Source organism: Equus asinus, chromosome 11, assembly GCF_041296235.1.
Source record: "Equus asinus isolate D_3611 breed Donkey chromosome 11, EquAss-T2T_v2, whole genome shotgun sequence".
NCBI lineage: Eukaryota > Metazoa > Chordata > Mammalia > Perissodactyla > Equidae > Equus > Equus asinus.
In genome coordinates, this window is record NC_091800.1 from 84019533 (window position 1) to 84040289 (window position 20757).

At 49.6% G+C, this 20757-nt stretch overlaps 1 protein-coding gene across 7 annotated transcripts in view; it reads left to right on the plus strand.

The window, feature by feature from the left end:
• ATP11A (ATPase phospholipid transporting 11A) overlaps positions 1 to 20757 on the plus strand; it is a 155096-nt gene that overhangs the window by 56266 nt on the left and 78073 nt on the right. For 6 of the 7 annotated variants that reach the window (XM_070520165.1, XM_070520164.1, XM_070520163.1 and 3 more), the window contains exons 1-2: positions 8376 to 8417; positions 14666 to 14788. In XM_070520165.1, coding sequence (XP_070376266.1) covers positions 8391 to 8417; positions 14666 to 14788 — 150 coding nt within the window. In that variant the 5' untranslated portion in view covers positions 8376 to 8390. Of the gene's footprint in view, positions 1 to 8375; positions 8418 to 14665; positions 14789 to 20757 lie in introns of those variants that run through there. The other variant, XM_044779673.2, reaches the window with a different exon arrangement.

Genomic DNA, 20757 nt, shown 5'->3' on the forward strand with positions numbered 1-20757 from the left:
CTGATGTTAACGCCGAGCAGCCTGAGCTGCATCCTGGTAAAGGCAATGGCAGAGCCTCTGCTGAAACTTGGTCGCTTTTGGTAATTCAGCCATTTTCTGGTTGAATCCTGAATTTGGAGTGGATTGTCCTTCCTGGCTGGCAGAGTGGGGAGAATGCACCGGAGACGTCCAGAGGTCCCACTCGCTCCTCCTGACTGCCCAGCTCTGCAGATCGGCGGGAGCATGGTGCTCGCGTCTGAAGCAATTGGTGGCCACTGCATAGGCCAGGAAGCGAGAATTTTCTGTGGTTCACGTCCAGGGCGTGGGGTGTGGTGACTGCTCCAGCTGTGTGTCCCCCGTCCTTCAGGCGTAACCTCTTCTTTCCGAGTTTCTAACTGTTGTTACGCAGAGTCCTTTGGAAACACATTGGATTCAACTCTATATCCATTAGGAAATGCTAAATATTAAAGACTGAACCTTGAAAATGTTATTCGTTTTCCTTGAAATGGAGAGAATCCTGCGTTCTGGTAAATCCTGTGCCTCACTGGTGAGAGGGCAGGAGGGTGGAAGGAGCTCAGCAAGGTGTGGGGGCGCTGTGCTGCGCGGGAGGAGGGCAGCCGTCCTGACGCCGAAGCAGGTGGGGAGCCGTGCCTGGGTCCCCATGCACCTGTGCAGAGACGGCCAACCAAAGCTTTGTTGAGATATAACTTATATATCATAAAACCCACCTGTTTAAAGAGTACATTCAGTGGGTTTAGTACATTTACCAAATTATGGAACCATCACCGTAATCTAATCTTGAAATATTTTCATCATCCCAAGGAAACCCGTCCCGTTAGCCATCACTCCCCCACCAGCCCTGGCAGCCACAAGCCTACTCCTGGTGTCTGGATTTGCCTGTTCTGGACGTGTTGTATGAACGGAGTCACATAGTATCTGTGTGGCTGGCTTCTTCCACTTGGCCAGAGTTCGATTTGCATCTGCCGATGGGTGTTGATTTTGAGCGTCTTTGCACGTGCTGTTGGCCGTGTGTAGGTCTTTGGAGAAATGTCTATTCAGGCTCTTCTTATTTATCTGAGTGGTGACAGTCCTTTCCTTGTCCCAGGCGCCAGTCCCTTACTGGGTACATGATTTGCAAGTATTTCTCTAGGGAAACCCCCAGGGCCTCTCACGTAGCCTTGGGGGCCCCACAGGCAAAGGCTTGACCCACGTTCACCTGCGTCTTGGCGGAACATCTTGTGATCCCCAGGAACACGGAGGTCTGTGCGGTGCCCTCCGAGTTCCCCTTCCTCTCCTCCCTGTTCCCCTGGGAGCGTGTCGGCACACTTTCTCATTGCCTCCCTGGTTCTGAGGAGGTGGGGGGCTATGCACCATGCCCCTCCCCCCAGAATAGAGCTGCGGACTGTAATCCGCTTCGCTGCCCTCTGGAGTTGGCCCTAAGCAACGGGTCTCCCACAAGTTGCACGGCGGGCCTCCGACTGCAGCACCGCCTCGATCTACTTACAGCTTCATCTGAGGCAGAGAAGACAGTTGGTGTGTGTACCTTGGACCTCATGCCTTTGTTGACTGAGCCTGCTGTGTGGTGCCTGCCTCCTCCCATGCAGTCTTTGTGTCTGGAGCCCTGTACGGTCCACTGGCTCCTTGCCTGCTTGGAGCAGGTGACCAGCAAGTTCTGGTCACTCCCTCCCGCTCCCGTGAACAAACGGGTGAAGGTGTGCTCCGAGCTCCTGGTGACTGTGGTGCTTTGTAGGTTAGCTCCCTGCAGACCTGCTGGTCCACTCGGGGTCCTTGGAAGGCCCGGAGAGGGGCACACAGCACTGTGGGTTAACTAGTCCTTCTTGGGCATTGTCACCTGTGTTCAGCCTGCGGTGGGAGTGAGTTGTTCACGTCCACACAGCCCTCCGGGTCACAGCAGCCCACGTTAGATACACTTGCACGGCGAAGTCCTCTTCTGTAGGTGACGTGCTGGGGTGGAGCTGTGCCCCCTTTAGGGGCTTGTGCAGATCCCACAGCCTTCTCTCCTCCACCCTGGCCGTGCTCCCCAGGGGAGGTCTTATTGCCCGGGGGCGAGAGGGAGGTTTCAGGGGCCCAGGTGGAGGGGGCACTGGAAGACATCACAGCCACAGAGAGGTTTTTCAAAGTCAGCTGGGGGCTCAGGGCCAGTGCTGGAGTCTGGGGGGTACAAGATGTTTACAAGTTCTCCAGTTCAGTGCATTTTCCCCCCTCGGTGTCATACCAGCCTCCACAGATCACCCCGTTTCTTTCCTGGTTCAGCTCCTCTTTCCCTCCCTGAAGAGAGATGCCCAGCAGAGCAGGGGACGTGCGCCCTTCTCCTCCATAGCTCTCAGCAGAGTGTCCTGCATCGTGTGGGTCTCTGTGAACGGGAAGGGGAGCTGGCTGAGCGCATGTCAGATGTCTGTCCTCTGAAGTTCCTTCTCTGCCCCCGATGGTGAACTTTCTTACCTGTGTACGTGTCAGAGCCGACAGGATGGGGACTCTCTTACCTGTGTGCGTGTCAGAGCCGACAGGATGGGGGCTCTCTTACCTGTGTACGTGTCAGAGCCGACAGGATGGGAACTTTCTTACCTGTGTGCGTGTCAGAGCCGACAGGATGGGAACTCTCTTACCTGTGTGCGTGTCAGAGCCGACAGGATGGGGGCTCTCTTACCTGTGTACGTGTCAGAGCCGACAGGATGGGAACTTTCTTACCTGTGTGCGTGTCAGAGCCGACAGGATGGGGACTCTCTTACCTGTGTGCGTGTCAGAGCCGACAGGATGGGGGCTCTCTTACCTGTGTACGTGTCAGAGCCGACAGGATGGGAACTCTCTTACCTGTGTACGTGTCAGAGCCGACAGGATGGGAACTCTTTTACCTGTGTACGTGTCAGAGCCGACAGGATGGGGACTTTCTTACCTGTGTGCGTGTCAGAGCCGACAGGATGGGAACTCTCTTACCTGTGTACGTGTCAGAGCCGACAGGATGGGAATGACCCGTTGACATTCCTGCTTGGTCTAGGCCACCATCGCTGAGAGAAACGGGTCAGTAGGTTTATTTATTTTGACAGTTTATAGGCTTAAAATTAAATACTTGAAATAACTTTGCATTTGTAGTTTGGACATATTATCTGTGGTTTGTCCGGCTCAGTAGCAAGGTGTGAATACCCTTGAAATACAGAGATTTATAAAGAGTGTTAATAACGTCTCTTGGGAAGATATAACTAATCTTCCTCGTTGTAGGTTAGATGCATGAGAGCACGAGGAAAAGCAGACTCTCAAAGGCAGTCCTCGTCCGGTCGTTTCTCCTGCTGCTCTCTTCAGAGACCTAGAGCCCCCAGCCCCCAGAGAGGATGTAGCGTGTCCAAGACTGAGGGCTGCGGGCTTCCGGGCACTGCCCGCACAGCAGTGCCCACGGGATTCCTTGCTCAACAGAACTTTCATGAAAGCCGATTTCACTGGGCTCTGGCGCTAGGATTCTCCTTTACTTTAAAAACTGCTGGCACCTACAAGGTGTCCTCTGTGGTCTGTTGTAAACTTAGAAGTCAGAAGTCTTTTTTTTTTTTTTAAAGATTAGCACCCGAGCTAACAACTCTTGCCAATCCTTCCCCCCCGCCCCCGAATTGCCCCAGTACATAGTTGTATATTTTTTACTTGTGGGTCCTTCTAGTTGTGGCATGTGGGACGCCGCCTCAGCGTGGCCTGATGAGCGGTGCCATGTCTGCACCCAGGATCCAAACCAGTGAAACCCTGGGCCACTGAAGCAGAGCATGCGAACTTAACCACTTGGCCACATGGCCAGCCCCAGAAGTCAGGAGTCTTAATCCAGGCTTCTTGTGCCTCGAGGCTCAGATGTGAGAGACCATGACTGTCCCCAAGTGATGCCATTACAAAGAGAGCTGTCTTGTCTCTCTGTGCATCGTAGTTTGGAGAAGTGGGAGGTGATGATACTTTGGGAGAAATTTGATCCTATTCCAGAAATTATTTCAGTCGAGGACCCTTAGGGAGGCTGACATCCTGATCTAGGATTGTAGACATGTGGTCATCTGCACCCATCTCACAAAAAACCCAACCCCCAAAGGGCACAGCAGTGATGTGAGTGGTCTTTTTCAAACCTCAGGTCGCAGCTCAGTGAGCGGTGCGAGTTCAGAGCAGGTGTGAGAGAGCAGCATCTAAGCGGGTTTCTCTTCTGTGTTGACGTGTGTGCGCTGATCAGGATTGATTTAAAATGTGCCGAGATGTATTGCTTACCCCACAGAGTTTGAAAATCGCTGGATTTCTGGGCAAGGTCTAAGTGAATGTTCTTTTGTCTTTGTTTAAACTTTTTCTTGTCTCGACCCTCTGTCTGCCAGACAGCCAAACAGCATCAGCTCTGCCAAGTCCGAGAAGAGCGTGACTGGCGTGCGAGGCCAGAGTTACAAGCAGCCGCCCGTCTCCTTCCGTTTCGTGAACTGCAGAGCGGCAGGAGACTTGGGGGCCGGGATCTGAGCGCTGTGAGAGCTCTGCTCTTCGTTTGAGGGGGGTACCCGGCATGCACATCCCCGTGAGTGTCTGGGAGTCAGGAACCGGAGAAGATCCGACCGTCCTCTCAGGACGCATCTGCCTGACTTTGGGTTAGAGACCTAACTGAACTTTCTGTGTGCCTCAGTTTCTCAGCCCACAGCTTACTTCAAGGCCCGGTCCTTGACTTGTGTGCTGAGTGCCCTTGGGCAGGTCACTGAGCCTCTGAGCCTTCATTTTTTAATTCCTGGAGAATTGTTATGAAATGGAGACGTATATGGAAAAGCTCCTTGTTGGTGGCGTATTGTTTTTCAATGTTATTATTGTGCTATTGACCTTGAAGGACGCACGCCCGTGATCCACGCTCAGAGGTGAGAAATACGTAAGATCACCCCATTGCTGAATGAAATGGGTTAACTCCCCTTCTAGGTGGCATCAAAGAGCCCTGATGGCCGGACCCAGGCCATGGCGGAAGTGAGCTGACTCCAGGCAGCTTACGGCCAGGTCTGCTCCGAGATTTCCGCTCTGAAACATGTAGTTGGCACCGCGTGGACCATGGGCCCCCTCCTGCCCCGGGCTTCTGTGACGTCCCTGCATTTCGTTCATGGGGGAAATAGGTCTGTCTGACACGTGATTGTGTTAGGATCCTGTTGGAACTGTTTGCTCTTCGCGATGCTTTGTCTAGAAGAGGGGCGCATGTGGCGGGGCTTGTGTTTAAAGCTGCCCCATTCTTTAGCCTCTGTCGGTGGGAGAGGAAGCACCCGAAGCTTGTCTTCGTCTGGCTTTATGGGGGCGCCTCAGTTGTTCCGAGTGTTTGAACACCTGAGGTTTGAGGCTGTGGAGGCAGCGAGTGGTGTCTGCACACTCCAATCACAGAAAGAGGGGAGGCGAGAAAGGGGCTTTTTTTGGTGGTTGTCCTGCCGTGTTGAACAGAGCCTGGCCTGCATCCCTTCACCCCTGCGTCCTTCCTGCGGTCAGTGTGCGTGTCAGAGCTGGGTTTGCTTCCTTCTTGGCACACTTTTCTCTGAGGGGCTGGCTGTGCCCTGCTTTTTAGCCTGTGATTAAATCCACTTTCTGGAACTTCGAGCAGAGTTGCTGGAGGCAGGAACTGCCCACAGTTCGCATGAGGTTTTACAGTCACGCTGCGGATTCCGGCCCCAGAGGAGGAAGAACCAACACACCCAAAGTAGGAAGTTAATTCCGGTTTGGGAAGTCTAGAGATGAAAGCATTTGCCATCCCAGAAGCAGAGGCTTTGTCGCTCTTTCCTGTGGCCGTGCGTTAGGAAGGGAGGCGAGGCCAGGCGAGGTCGGCTCCCATTTCCTGAGAAGGGCCTGGAGCTGTGAATACCCGGGGCAGGTGTGACCTCAGCAGCTGCCAGGTGGAGGTGAGCCCTGTGGGACCCTCTCACTGTGCCTGTGACCGACAGGGGAGCCTGTGGATGAACCAGGCACAAAGCTTGTATCGTCGACCTGAGATCCAGGGGCAGTGAAGAAGGGAAGCCATAACATTTATTAGAAAGATGCCGTGGGGCCAGCCCCATGGCCGAGTGGTTAAGTTCGTGTGCTCTGCTGTGGCGGCCCAGGGTTTCGCTGGTTCAAATCCTGGGTGTGGACATGGCACCACTCATCAGGCCACGCTGAGGTGGCATCCCACGTGCCCACAACTGAAATATACAACTATATACTGGGGGGATTTGGGGAGAAAAAGCAGAAAGGAAAAAAAAAAAAGAAGATTGGCAACAGTTGTTAGCTCAGGTGCCAATCTTTAAAAAAAAAAAGAAAGAAAAATGCCAAATTGTATCCTTTTTGTTTTGCTTTTTTCTTATAGTTTCTTTGGTTTGGCTGGGTGATAAGTCAGCTGTTGAAATGGTTCTGGTTTTGATGTTTTCTGGAACATTCCTCGTCCTGATCATATGGGCTGCACCAGAGAGTCTCTGGAAGCTTCAGGCCAGGCCTAAATCGGATTATTCAAACCCCAGGACCGTATCCAGCTTCACTGAGCATCAGGGTTCCAAAGTATGGAATATTCTCTCCCCATTAAAAGGTAATTTTCAGAAAAGGTAGAACCATGGCTCTCGTGTTGGTGTAAACAAACACGTTTAAGATTTTATTTTACTCATAGTGAGGGAACCAGATGTTATAACCGAGTCAAAGGAAAAGTCGGAACAGCGCGAATCTATGTGGAGTAAAGCCAGGTTGAAACAAGCGTGCAAATATCATGGGGCTGGCGTTTGTACCAGGGAGAGGCGCCCGTGGAGCATCTGCTTGTGGGACAGACTTGACTCGTCTGTAAGGACTTTGTCCCGGCACCCTGCCCGACAGAGTTGTCAGGTGGCTCAGGGACCTGGCAGAGGGCGTGCTGCCCGAGCAGCCGGTGGATCTCTGTGGAGGTCTCCACGGAGCACGGTTTTCCCTCCTCCACCTCCCCAGTGGATGCTGGAAAGAGACAGCACTTTCCAGTGTGTGGTTCCAACAGGTGTGCTTTCCACTGATTGGCGCAGAAGCAGATTTGAGGAGGAGCAGGGAGCTGCTCCTGGAAGCCTGAAGTGGTGTTTGCTGGCTGAGCCCCGAGCACCTTTGTTCTCTTAGGAACTAGACGTCACTGGAGACGGCCCTGCCCCTAGGATTAGACAGACGGTGTTCTTCTCCCTCTGCTCACACACTGCCCAAAACTTTAAAAAGAAGGAGGAGGTGAATACTTTCAAAAAGCTTATTAAAAATCTGTGTTTTTAATTTATTTCTGAAAAAATTCATTGGCTGCAAACATGACAAAAATGTGAACATTCATTAAATCTGGATGGTTCATTTCTATACTTGGTAGTTTTCTGTATGTTTGATTTAGCTCGGAAGGTTTAAAGGTCATTCTCCCCGGTGAATGAAAGTATTTGGAGAGGCATAGGGCCCTCAGTGGTGAGGCATAAGGGCCAGACCAGGCCCCACCTCGGAGCTCTGACCCACACCACTGCAGCCACCAGCCCAGAAAGGTCGTGTTAGTCACCGACCACCATATTTTGTTCCCATTCCCGCTTGGGACCTGCTAGAGAGCCAGATAGACTCCCAGCCCCCCGGGAAGCTCTGCTCCCCTTGCCCCCGGGCATCCTGCCCCGCTGCCTTTGGGCCTGGACGTGGAGGTGCCCACTCCCGAGTGCTCTGTGTGAAGGGCCCTTTCTTCATATCTGGGTCGTCCTTTGCTTCCACGGGCTTCGTGCTGAAAGCTGTTCTGTGTGTCTGTAAGGCGGCCTCATTGGCCTTTTCTTAGCACCTCCTGCACATCCCTTGGTCCCTCTCGTGCTGAGGAGGGAGTAAGAGTACAGAGCCGTCTGGGTGCTTCCTTCGTCCACGGGATTAAGCACTTAACCACAGCGGAGTCCTTAGTGCGCTGGCTCAGACTGTCTCTCGGAATCACTGCCCCGCTCCTCTTAGTGCTTTGTGGTCACTGATGGGCAAGGTCACATGGTTGTCTAGACTAGTTATCAGCTAGCGATTTTTGAAAAGCTGATTGACACTGAACCCCAATAAGCCGTTGTGCTGATGGATGGTTGACGGTGTTTTCGTGTCACGAGCCAGGCCTCCATGGCGGGTCTTGGTTTGGCGTCAGTCTTGGTCAAGTGGGAGGTTCTTCCACAGTCTGTTTACAGAGAGCTAATCGGTCAAGTGACTTGGAGGCTGAGCAACTTGGAGCCCGGCGCCAAGGTCCGGGGAGCAGGAATCAATGTTTAATGGACACTTCTGCACTCCCGGAGCGCTGGGCCACAGAGCGTGAGAAACCGAGCGCCCGAGAAGAGGGACCCGGGGTCTCAGGGCGTCACCCCTGTGTCCCCCAAATGCTCCCTCAGCCGCCAAACACGAGCGCCATCCCATCAGAAGGACAGCGGTGGGTCGGGCCCGGAGGTGGAAGAGAATTAAGAGGAGGAGCCATGAGGGACCCTGGATGCTGTGGCCAGGTGACTCACGGTGATGCTGTGGCCAGGGCCCCTGTTTATGGACCTGCAGCTGTCCTTTCTCAGACCCCTCCCTTCTCCTGAAAGGCGGCTGCCGTGGCTCCTGGGCGTGTCCTGAGCACAGTGGTTTGGAGAGGGGACCTGGAAGAGGGCGTCCTCCTCCTCCTCGACCCCTCTATGGTGGGGACTGCATCTTTCACTCTTCACATGGCTTTCCGCCGCCTCACCTCAGCCCTTACCCGCCCGCCGTTCTCCGTCAGCTTCAGACGGGCGCTGTTCCAGGAGGCTCTCTCCCGGCTCCTCCACTGGCCCAGCCAGAGGGCAGGACAGCAGGACAGCAGGACAGCAGGACGGAGCCGTGTCCCAGAGCTGTTGCCTGTAAGGCTCTCTGGGGTCCATCTTCCTGCTTCCCCATTCCTTTGGCGCTTCTTTCTGTTTTCTCTTTTATAGTCTTATGTGTGAATCATGGAAATGAAACTGGCATATTTAGCATCACACACACACCTTTTGCAAAAATGTATGTTTCTAGCAGGTGAGCAGGTGGCGACGTGGATAGAGAGCTCCCCCGGGGCCTGAGGAGACCCAGCATCGACCTAGTTGCGCCTCTGATTAGCAGTGTGAGCTGTAGCGGGACCGGTTCCACGAGCTCATTCTGTGAAATGAGATGGTCCAGAGTCCCTGGCAGCCCCGTCCTTCCATCTGGCTCTGAGAGGTCGGAGGTGTTAATAGGGCCCTATTGGAGCCTCATGTTTTCAGAGTGAGACTAAAAGCCACTGATGAGCCAACCACACCTCCCCCTTTATCCCTGAGGTAGTTTATCTTTTGCTTGTGGATGAAAAGATAAGAACTGTTTAGGATGGACGTGAGGTCTTTGGTATGAGATCCCACCTGGTCATGGCCCCTGGTGGGTTTTTCACTTCCTGAAAGATTTCAGGAAGAGCTTTGTGCTTAAGTTTCTACGAATTACGTGGAAGACTGAGCAGGGGAAGCAGTTCGGATGCTTAAGAATGGCTTTCCCCTCTGAAAAGTGAAAGAAGGAAAGTGCCGCAGTCACTGAACCAGAGCAGGCTGAAATGAGAGGAGTTGTCTAACGGGGTCCAGGTGACTTATATGACCTTCTGCTGCAAACATCACCCACTGTGTTCCTAGAATGAGTGATCGCTCATGTGCGTGAAAACTGCAGATACCTTTCGTTTAAGCGAAGATACTTATAATATTTTTGTGGAGGTATAACTCACACACCATTAAGTTCACTCTTTTAAAGTGTGCCGTTCGTTGGGTTCAAGTGGAATGTATTCACAGAGTTGTGCAGCCGTCCCTACACTCCAATCCCGAACGTTTTCATCGCCCCAAAAAGAAACCATCAGCAGTCACTCGCCGTGCCAGCGGACACTGTCTGTGTGGATTGGCCCCTCCTGGACACCGCGTGGAAGTGGAATCATGCAGACTGCGGCCTCTGCGTCTGGCTTCTTTCGCTGACATATGTTTTCAAGGTTCACCCATGTTGTAGCGTGAGTCCTTTCTATGGCTGAATAGTGCTCCATCGCATGGACAGACCACACCTTGTCTGTCCATCGTCAGTCAATAGACTTTTAGGTTGTTCCCACCTTTTGGCTGTTACGAGTAACACTTTGGTGAACAGTACATGTTTCTCTGTGCACGGATGTGCATTTCTCTTGAGTATATTCCTAGGAGTGGAATTGCTGGGTCGTACGGTGTTTCTGTGCTTAACTTTTTGAGGAACCACCAAACTCTTTTCTAAAGCAGCTGCACCATTTTGCATTCCCACCAGCAATGTGTGAGGGTTCTGATTGCTCCACATCCTCCCCAACACATGTTACTATAGCCATCCTGGGTCGGGGGAAGTGGTGTCTCCTTGTGGTTTTGATTTGCATTTCCACCAGCTAGTCATGTTGAGCATCTCTGCACTCTGTTAAGTAACTGTGCGTCTGAGTTTTTTTTTTAGTGATCTGAGCTGACTGGGCATTAGGTTTTTCAGAAATTCTGACCATTTTAGTTTGATTGCTTCATCAAGGTCAGAGTAGAGAAAGGAGAGTTTGCTGTGTTAACCGAGGCTGTCTGTCGATAAATGTCACATCAGCTCTGGGTTTAAGCACCATTTCTATGTAAAAGAATCCATTTACACAATGAGTAAGATTTTAAGAATTCATTAGTAACATATAATCCACTAAAATAAACTATACCATCAGCCCATGTCTTTTCGGATTTGTCAGGAATATATATTGCGTATGTTAGCACAATGATCCTATTTGTGTGTAGTGTTTTCTACACTGTGGAACAGAAGTGGTAGTTTTTACTTCCAGCTCATTAAGACAGAACTACTGAGTCATCTTACGTGTGTGTAGATACGGTGACGGCGTTCCTAGTGATCCTTGTCTATTTGAGGACACCCCAGGGGTTACGAGAGCTGAGCCCCCAGCCTGTGTGGGGCCTGTCTCCTGTCCCTGGTCTCGCTCCCTGCGGCAGGAGGCCTCCTTGTCTGTGGTTGTCTTCTCAGACTCACATTCTTCCTGGGGCTTCTGCATGGAAGATGGTGCCCGCCTGGGCCACACTCTCTGCCAGTCTCACTGACATGACGTTTTTCCCCATCAGCCATGGTTCTTCTGGTGTTCCCCCTTGTTTCTGCACGTGACAATGTCATCTGTGTAAAAACAAGAAGACAGACTCCTTGGGTTCTTATCTTCCCTGCTCTGAACGTGTTCAGTCTGATAGTTTGGGAGCTTGCCGCGTGGGAGCCGCCCCAGCGTTTGTGTGTTCCTCACCAGCCAAGAGCCGTTTGGGTGGTCGCTGTTCAGTGGGACCCCTCCACCACCCCTCTGGGAACAGCTCGGAGTGTCGTTGGGAAAAGTTGCATCTTAGAGGCACTCAAGTGCTCAGCTCCACTCTCACAGTCTGGGTTCGAGCTTTAGGTGGCTGCTTGGTGCCAGCCTTCCAGCCTACTTGACCTGGTCTGACCGCTGGGTCACAGTGAGTGTTATGGAGGCTGCTGGCTGAGGAGGGCCATTCAGGGCCTGGTTCAGCCTCGTGCTCTGCTGATGGACGTCTCTGGCCATCCTCAGGTTCTGAGGGCATGAGGCACAGAGAGCTTGCTAGGCAGTGTCAGCATCCTGTCTAGGACGAGTACCTGGAAAGACAGGCAGCTGGCTCCACTTCCTGCCCTTGGAGACGTGTGATGACTTGCATCTTGCTCCTAGAGCTCCGTGGGGCATAGCTTCCTTTTCACCTGCACCACAGTTTGACAGTGGACCGTGTGGCTGACACTTGCTTCAAGACCGGCTGGGTTAAGAAATTGCATAACCGGGCTCACAAGTCTGCTTTCTCTGCTTGGTGTCCAGAGAACCAGAGTCTTAGAGCTGGGAGGGTCGTAAGGCTTTTCTAACCTAGTCCCTTTGCGTGACTCCTGACTGAATTTGACACAGAAGTGTCGGCTTGCTCGTCCAAGCTGCAGAGCCAGTCTGCAGCAGGGCGCATGCGTGACTGCGCAGGCATCATTGTAAACACGGTGGGTCTAGCAGGCGTTCTCCAGAGTGTCCTATTCATTGTATTCTCTACGCCTGTTGAACCTGTCCTTTTGGCTTCTTAGCAGCGAACATTTGTGCAGAGAACGGCAGGCACAGCTCACCGTGGGCTCCTCCGAACCCAGAGCCAGATCAGGCCCGTCCGTGTAAGGTGTGCCAGATCCCTGGTAACCGTGACCTCAGACAATGTGATTCCTCTGTGTCGCCTTTGAGCTCGGTGACGCTGACGAAGCAGTGAGCAGAGTCGCTGGAGACGTGGCTTCATCATGCCGTTTCAGGCCAGCGAGCCGTGGCTGTTCATGTAAGGCCGAGAGCCGTGGAGCCGCTCCCGGGGGCTCCTTCTGTTCTTGACCCGCAGGGGACAACTCACTGGGGTCAGCACTTTGAGAGATGGCTTCCCGTGCAGGGTTCAGCTTCCCGAGCGCGCACCTGCTTCGTCCCCAGAAAGACTTCGCGGTGGTGGTGAGGCGAGTGCTGGTGCGCGTTGTGTCCGACCTCGTCCCCCAGGCCGGAGTCGAGATTCTGACTTGTGCAAGCCGAAGTGGCGCTGCGCTGTTGAGTTATTTCTGCGGTGTTAAATAATCACATTAAGCCCAGTGCGGGCCTCCTAGATGGCGTCGAGAGCATGAGTGGGCCTTAATAAAATCCATTCGGGCTCGTCTCCCTGGAGACCGGGTCCGTCCTGGCCGGCAGTGGCCGGGAAGCACCGCCTCCCCTGGAGGGGCCCCACCGCGTGGCTCGTGGGAAGACGCCGGCTTCCAGAGTCGGCACCAGCGCTCAGAGCCCACTGCTGTCTTTGAAGTTTAGCAGAAGGGTTTTCAGGGTTTTCGTTTTTGTATTGAAAGTTCTATTTGTATGGTTTTCTTTCCTTTTTGAGTTCATTTTTATGTATTCTTTTTTAATGTAAAGTCCTGAATCCACAGAATGAGAAGCATGCTTTTGGCTGTCTTCTGAGAAATAAAAGGAAGTCAGGACTCCTGCTGTCTTCTTAACTTTCCTATCCAGAGAGGTACTGCGGAAGGTCTTGAGCAGTTTTCTAAATCCACATCCTTGACAGGCCGTCTCACCCAAAGTGGGAAGGTGGGAGGGGAGGCCGCTGTGGGGCGGGATGCAGCTCTGTGGATGGTGGGGGGGCGCGGCTCGTGCCTGCCAGGGACAGGTAGCCTGGCCTTGGTGTCGCCTTGTGACTGAGAGCCACAGGCTCATCGGAGGGAGACACGTCCCCAGGTCGTGCCATGGAAGAAGCGCCCCACTCGGGTGTAGTGCTGGCAGGTGGCAGCTGTGCCTGTTCTGTCCCAGGGATCCTGTGCCGTTTCCTGTCCCTGCTGAGCATCTCTGAACACGAATGGGGTCCTCACCCTCAGTCTGCACGGGCTGGCCCCGCCACGGGAAGTGTAGGTGGGTTTGCCAGGGACGTGTGCAGACATGCAGCCACGTGGACACTGTGCCAGGGACACACGTGGGAGGACTTCTCATCCCCGAGAAGGTGATGGGTGAGTGAGGACGGTGGTGTCAGCAGAAAGAAAGAGAAGGTGCTGCCCAGCTCATAGTGCTGCGCTGCCCGCGATGCCCCGTGGGCTTCAAGGACGGAGGCCCTGGAGCCACAAAGGTGGGCACGGTGTCGGGGGAGACGCATCCTCTGTGGCCGGCCCACGGTCGTGGGCTTTGTTTCGCTGCTCAGTTCTTCCTCCATCTCTGGGCGACATGCTCTCACTGCCCAGGGGTGAGGAGGCTGCAGTTCAGCATCAATACCTGAGCCGGATCTGTGACTGTGATTCCTCTGCGTTTGTCCCTTCTCCAGCACTGTTAGTCGTACCCAGAGAGGCTGATGTCTTCAGAGTTCCTTCAGAAGGGTCGGATGTGGGGCGTGGACCCGATGCCGTGCTGCTGGTTGGGGGATGGGGCCCAAGCCATGTGCTGGGACTGCTGCTCTGGGGGCTCAGGCCCCGTGCTGGGACTGCTGCTCTGGGGGCTCAGGCTCCGTGCTGGGACTGCTGCTCTGGGGGCTCAGGCCTCGTGCAGGGACTGCTGTTCTCCGGGGCCCAGGCCATGTGCTGGTCAGTAATGTTAGATGCTGGTGGGTCTGCTGAGAAAGGATGCTGTGCCTGCCCTTGAGCTGACCGCAGGACAAGGAAAGACTCTTCTGGTCAGGGCATGTTCACTTCATGGCTCGTGCGCACGACACTGAGCATCCAAAGATGAGTCAGAGCTGCATCTCTTTCCAGGAAGGCCTTTGGTAGAGATACTGGAAACTGCTCAATAGTTCTTTCTGTTCTGAACTCGTAGTTTATGCTCTTCTTTCATTAAAGACCTTTCCCCAAATTTCTAACCGTCTGTATCCTTTCTCTTTTGGAAGCCTTAAGATTTTGCTGTAGCATTCTGCTTCGAAATGAGCCCCCCCTCTGTTATTTCCACTGACAGCTTCTAAAGGCTCCCCCTGGGCTCCCTCTGGGAGTGCAGATGGTCTGCTCAGACTGTTTCCTTGAAGAGCGGGGCAGGAATTTGAAGAATTGGCCCCCGAGGGCTGAGTAAGATGCGGCGGCTCTAGCTTTGGCAGGTGGCACCCAGCCCATCCCCGGGCCCTGTGCGGTGTCCTCAGTCTCTGGCACAGGTTTCTGTTACTGTGGACAAGCGTGGAAGCCAGACTTCGGGGATGGACTTTCAGCCCCAGAGTCTGAGGCACCTGTGCTAACACTGCCCTGTTTCCCGCAGTGTGCTGGAGAAGAGAACTGGGTGGACAATCGGACCATCTACGTGGGACACAAGGAGCCTCCGCCTGGTGCTGAGGCCTACATTCTGCAGAAGTACCCGGACAACAGGATAGTCTCCTCCAAGGTAACTTGGTCTCTGTCTGTCTGTTAATTTCCTGACGGAACTCCGTGCGCTAGAACTTTCTGACCTCAGTTGCCAGTCCTGCTCCTGGAGCTGCTCTTCAGCTGCTGTCCACTGCCAGCCGGGGGCTGCGGTTTCACACAGGGCTCGTGCACTCATCATTCTTCTGGGCATCTGTCCCCAAACACTGTTAAGACTTGCCAAGATGTCACAGCACATTTCCTTCACTTCTCTTTTAATTATATCGTGGGTGTAGTGTCAAATTTGAAGTCCCTGCCACTACCAGTTACTAATGCTGTCTGGCCATGTGCCAGTCATGCACGCCCCCAGGCCAGTTTCCTCATCTGTGAAACGGAGATGATGCTGGGTGCCACCCTGAAAGGATGTGTGTGCAGCCACCTTGTAAATGGAGGCACAGAACACGTGTCAGAGTCTGTCAGGTGCAGTCGGTGCAGTGGAAGAAATGTGATTAGAATGTCATCATTTAAATAGAGTGCCTTGTTTTCGTTGACTGGAAAGTGGGAATGCAGAGACGTCCTTTACACATTGAGAGAGTAACCCGTAAATGGGTCGTGAGAAGCGGGTGGAGAATTTAGCAGCTGGCTTTGAACAAAGAAGGTAAAGGGTGGCTCTCCGGATTATGGAGAACGTTGTCTTTAGATGTGTGCACGCACGGGTCCCTGAGGCACGCACACATGCCTGGGTGCACTGGATGTGTAGATCTGTGACAGACCTGCTTCGTCCACATGTGGGTGTACAGGATGTGTAGACCCTGTGGTAGGCCTACTTAGTCCACACACGGGTGTGCTGGGTGTGTAGACCATGTGGTTGACCTACTTAATCCACATATGGATGCCCTGGATGTGCAGATTGTTTGGTTGACCTACTTAATCTATACATAGTGTCATAGATGTGTAGACCGAGGGGTCGACCTGCTTCGTCCACACGTGGGTGTCTCAGATGTGCAGACCGAGGGGTAGGCCTGCTTCATTCTTCTGTGAGCTAGCAGAGTGCCCCACGTTTGTTAAGAAGCCTGGAGAACTGAGCAGCTTTGCTTTTCAAGGCAGTTATTTTTTTTTCATTAATGTTATGATAGATTACAACCTTGTGAGATTTCAGTTGTACATTTTTGTTAGTCATGTTGTGGGTACACCTCTTCCCCCTTTGTGCCCTCCCCCCACCCCCCCTTTTCCCTGGTAACCACAGATCAGATCTCCTTATCAATATACTAACTTCCACCTATGAGTGGCGTCATATAGAGTTTGTCTTTCTCTGACTGGCTTATTTCACTTAACGTAATACCCTCGAGGTCCATCCATGTTGATGTGAATGGGATGATTTTGTCCTTTTTATGGCTGAGTAGTATTCCATTGTGTATATATACCACATCTTCTTTATCCAATCATCAGTTTCTGGGCATGTAGGTTGGTTCCACGTCTTGGCTATTGTAAATAATGCTGGGATGAACATAGGGGTGCAAGGGACTCTTGGGATTTCTGATTTCAGGTTCTTAGGATAGCTACCCAGTAATGGGATGGCTGGGTCATAAGGTATTTCTATTTTTAACTTTTTGAGAAGTCTCCATACTGTTTTCCATAGTGGCTGTACCAGTTTGCATTCCCACCAACAGTGTATGAGGGTTCCTTTTTCTCCACAACCTCTCCAACATTTGTCGCTCTTGGTTTTGGATGTTTTTGCCAATCTAACAGGTGTAAGGTGATATCTTAGTGTAGTTTTGATTTGCATTTCCCTGATGATTAGCGATGATGAACATCTTTTCATGTGTCTATTGGCCATATTCATATCTTCTTTTGAGAAATGTCTGTTCATGTCCTCTGCCCATTTTTTGATCGGGTTGTTTGTTTTTGTTGTTAAGCTGTGTGAGTTCTTTGTATATTATGGAGATTAACCCTTTGTTGGATAAGTGGCTTGTAAATATTTTTTCCCAATTAGTGGGCTATTTTTTTGTTTCAATCCTGTTTTCCCTTGCCTTGAAGAAGCTCTTTAGTCTGATGAAGTCCCATTTGTTTATTCTTTCTATTGTTTCCCTCAACTGAGGTGTTATAGTGTCCGTAAAGATTCTTTTGAAACTGATGTCAAAGAGTGTACTGCCTATATTCTCTTCCAGAAGACTTATTGTTTCAGGCCTAATATTTAGGTCTTTGATCATTTTGAGTTTATTTTGGTGTGTGGTGAAAAAGAATGGTCAATTTTCAATCTTTTACATGTGGCTGTCCAGTTTTCCCAGCACCATTTGTTGAAGAGACTTTCTTTCCTCCATTGTAGGCCCTCTGCTCCTTTGTCAAAGATTAGCTGTCCATAGATGTGTGGTTTTCTCTCTGGGCTTTCAATTCTGTTCCATTGATCTGTGCACCTGTTTTTGAACCAGTACCATGCGTTTTGGTCACTGTAGCTTTGTAGTATGTTTTGAAGTCAGGGATTGTGATGCCTCCAGCTTTGTTTTTCTTACTCAGGATTGCTTTAGCAATTCGTGGTCTTTTGTTGCCCCATATAAATTTTAGGATTCTTTGTTCAATTTCTGTAAAGAATGTCCTTGGGATTCTGATTGGGATAGCGTTGAATCTGTAGATTGCTTTAGGTAGTATGGACATTTTAACTATGTTTATTCTTCCAATCCATGTGCATGGAATGTCTTTCCATCTCTTTATGTCGTCGTCAATTTCTTTCAAGAAAATCTTGTAGTTTTCATTGTATAAATCCTTAACTTCCTTGGTTAAATTTATCCCAAGGTATTTTATTCTTTTCATTGGGATTGTGAATGGGATTGAGTTCTTGAGTTCTTTTTCTGTTAGTTCATCGTTAGTCTATAGAAATGCTACTGATTTATGTATGTTGATGTTATACCCTGCTACTTTGCTGTAGTTGTTGTTTCTAATAGTTTTTCTATGGATTCTTTGGGGTTTTCTATATATAAGATCATGTCGTCTGCAAACAGTGAGAGTTTTACTTCTTCATCACCTATTTGGATTCCTTTTCTTTCTTTTTCCTGCCGAATTGGTCTGGCCAACACCTCCAGTACTATGTTGAATAGGAGTGGTGAAAGTGGGCACCCTTGTCTTGTTCCTGTCCTCAGAGGGATGGCTTTCAGATTTTGTCCATTGAGTATGATGTTGGCTGTGGGTTTGTCATATATGGCCTTTATTATGTTGAGGTACTTTCCTTCTATACCCATTTTATTGAGGATTTTTATCATAAATGGATGTTGGATCTTGTCAAATGTTTTCTCTGCATCTATTGAGATGATCATGTGGTTTTTGTTTCTCATTTTGTTAATGTAGTGTATCACGTTGATTGACTTGTGGATGTTGAACCATCCCTGTGTCCCTGGTATAAATGCTACTTGATCGTGGTGTATAATCTTTTTGATGTATTGCTGTATTCGGTTTGCCAGAATTTTGTTGAGGATTTTTGCATCTATGTTCATCAGTGATATCAGCCTGTAGTTTTCTTTCTTTGTGTTGTCTTGTCAGGTTTGGGGATCAGAGTGATGTTGGCTTCATAGAATGTGTTAGGGAGTACTCCATCTTCCTCAATTTTCTGGAATAGTTTGAGGTATTAAATCTTCTTTGAATGTTTGGTAGAATTCTCCAGAGAAGCCGTCTGGTCCTGGACTCTTATTTTTGGGGAGGTTTTTGATTACTCTTTCTATTTCTTTACTTGTGATTGGCCTTTTCAGATTCTCCATTTCTTCCTGATTCAGTTTGGGGAGGTTGTAGGAGTCTAGGAATTTGTCCATTTCTTCTAGGTTGTTCAATTTGTTGGCATATAGTTTTTCATAGTATTCTCTTATGATCCCTTGTATTTCATTGGTATCTGTTGTGATTTCTCTTCTCTCATTCCTAATTTTATTTATTTGAGATTTCTCTCTTTTTTTCTGGTGAGTCTGGCTAAGGGTTTGTCGATTTTGTTAATTTTTTCGAAGAACCAACTCTTTGTTTCATTGATCCTTCCTTCTGTCTTTTTTGTTTCAATATCGTTTATTTCTGCTCTTATTTTTATTATTTCCCTCCTTCTACTGACTCTTGGCTTTGTTTGTTCTTCTTTTTCTAATTCTGTTAGGTGTTGTTTGAGGTTGCTTATGTGAGCTTTTTCTTGTTTAGTGAGATGAGCCTGGATTGCAATGAATTTCCCTCTTAGGACTGCTTTTGCTGCATCCCAAATGATTTGGTATGTCGTGTTCTCATTTTCATTTGTCTCCAGATAATATTTGATTTCTTCTTTAATTTCTTCAATAATCCATTGTTTGTTCAGAAGCGTGTTGTTTAGTCTCCACATTTTTGCACCTTTCTCTGCTTTATTCTTGTAGTTGATTTCTAGTTTCATAGCATTATGATCAGAAAACATGCTTGATATTATTTCAACTCTCTTGTATTTATTGATGCTTGCTTTGTTTCCCAAAATATGGTCTATCCTTGAGAATATTCCATGTGCACTTGAGAAGAATGTGTAACCTGCTGTTTTTGGATGAAGTGTTCTATATATATCTATTAAGTCCATCTGGTCTAATTTTTCATTTAATTGTATAATTTCCTTGTTGATTTTCTGTCTGGATGTTGTGTCCATTGGTATTAATGGGGTGTTGAGGTCCCCTACTATTATTGTATTGTTGTTGATGTCTTCTTTTAGTTCTGTTAAGAGTTGCTTTACAAATTTTGGTGCTCCTGCGTTGGGTGCGTATATATTTATAAGTGTTACGTCTTCTTGGTGGAGAGTCCCTTTTATCATTATATACTGTCCCTCTTTGTCTTTCTTTATCTGTTTTGCTTTGAAGTCTACTTTGTCTCATATTAGTATAGCGACACCTGCTTTCTTTTGTTCATTATTAGCTTGGAGTATTGTTCTCCATCCCTTCACTCTGAGTCTGTGTTTGTCTTTGGGGCCGAGGTGTGTTTCCTGGAGGCAGCATATTGTTGGGTCTTGTTCTTTGATCCATCCTGCCACTCTGTGTCTTTTGATTGGAGAGTTCAATCCATTTACATTTAGAGTGATTATTGAGATGTGGGGGCCTACTGCTGCCATTTTATGTCTTGTTTTCCAGTTTTCTTCAATTTCCGTAGTTTCTCATCCCGTGGTTTAATCTGTCCTGATGTAGAGCTGCTACTCTCTGTTGTTGTCCTTCTACTTATCTCCTTTGCTCTTGGTTTTGTAGCCCCTTTCCTTTTTTTGATTTTTCAGGAATGAGGGTTTTCCTGAGCATTTCCTGAAGAGGAGGTTTTGTGGCAATGAGCTCCCTTAATTTTTGTTTATCTGGGAAAGTTTTTATTTCTCCATTGTATTTGAAGGATATTTTCGCTGGGTAGAGAATTCTCGGCTGTAGGTTTTTGTCCTTCAGATTTTTGACTATATCATTCCACTCTCTTCTAGCCTGTAAAGTTTCTGCTGAGAAATCTGCTGATAGCCTGATGGGGGTTCCTTTGTAGGTTAGTTTCTTCTGCCTGGCTGCCCTTAGTATTTTCTCCTTGTCGTTGACTTTTGCCAGCTTCAGTACTATATGTCTTGGGGTTGGTCTTCTTGCATTGATAAAGTTTGGAGATCTATTTGCTTCTGTCACATGAAGTTCCATCTCTCTCCCCAGGTTTGGGAAGTTCTCAGCCATTATTTCTTTGAACAGGCTTTCTGCCCCCTTCTCCTTCTCTTCTCCCTCTGGTATACCTATAATCCTTATGCTGCATCTCCTAATTGAGTCAGATAATTCTTGGAGAGTTTCTTCATTTCTTTTTAGTCTTACTTCTCTCTCCTCCTCTGCCTGCAGCATTTCTATATTCCTATCTTCCAAATTGCTAATTCTTTCCTCCATGTTATCGGCCCTACTGTTCAGTGCTTCTAGATTTTTCTTAATCTTCTCTATTGTGTTCTTCATTTCCAGTACTTCTGTTTGGTTCCTCTTTATAGTATCAAACTCTTTTGTGACATAGCTCCTGAACTCGTTGAGGTGTCTATCTGAATTCTCT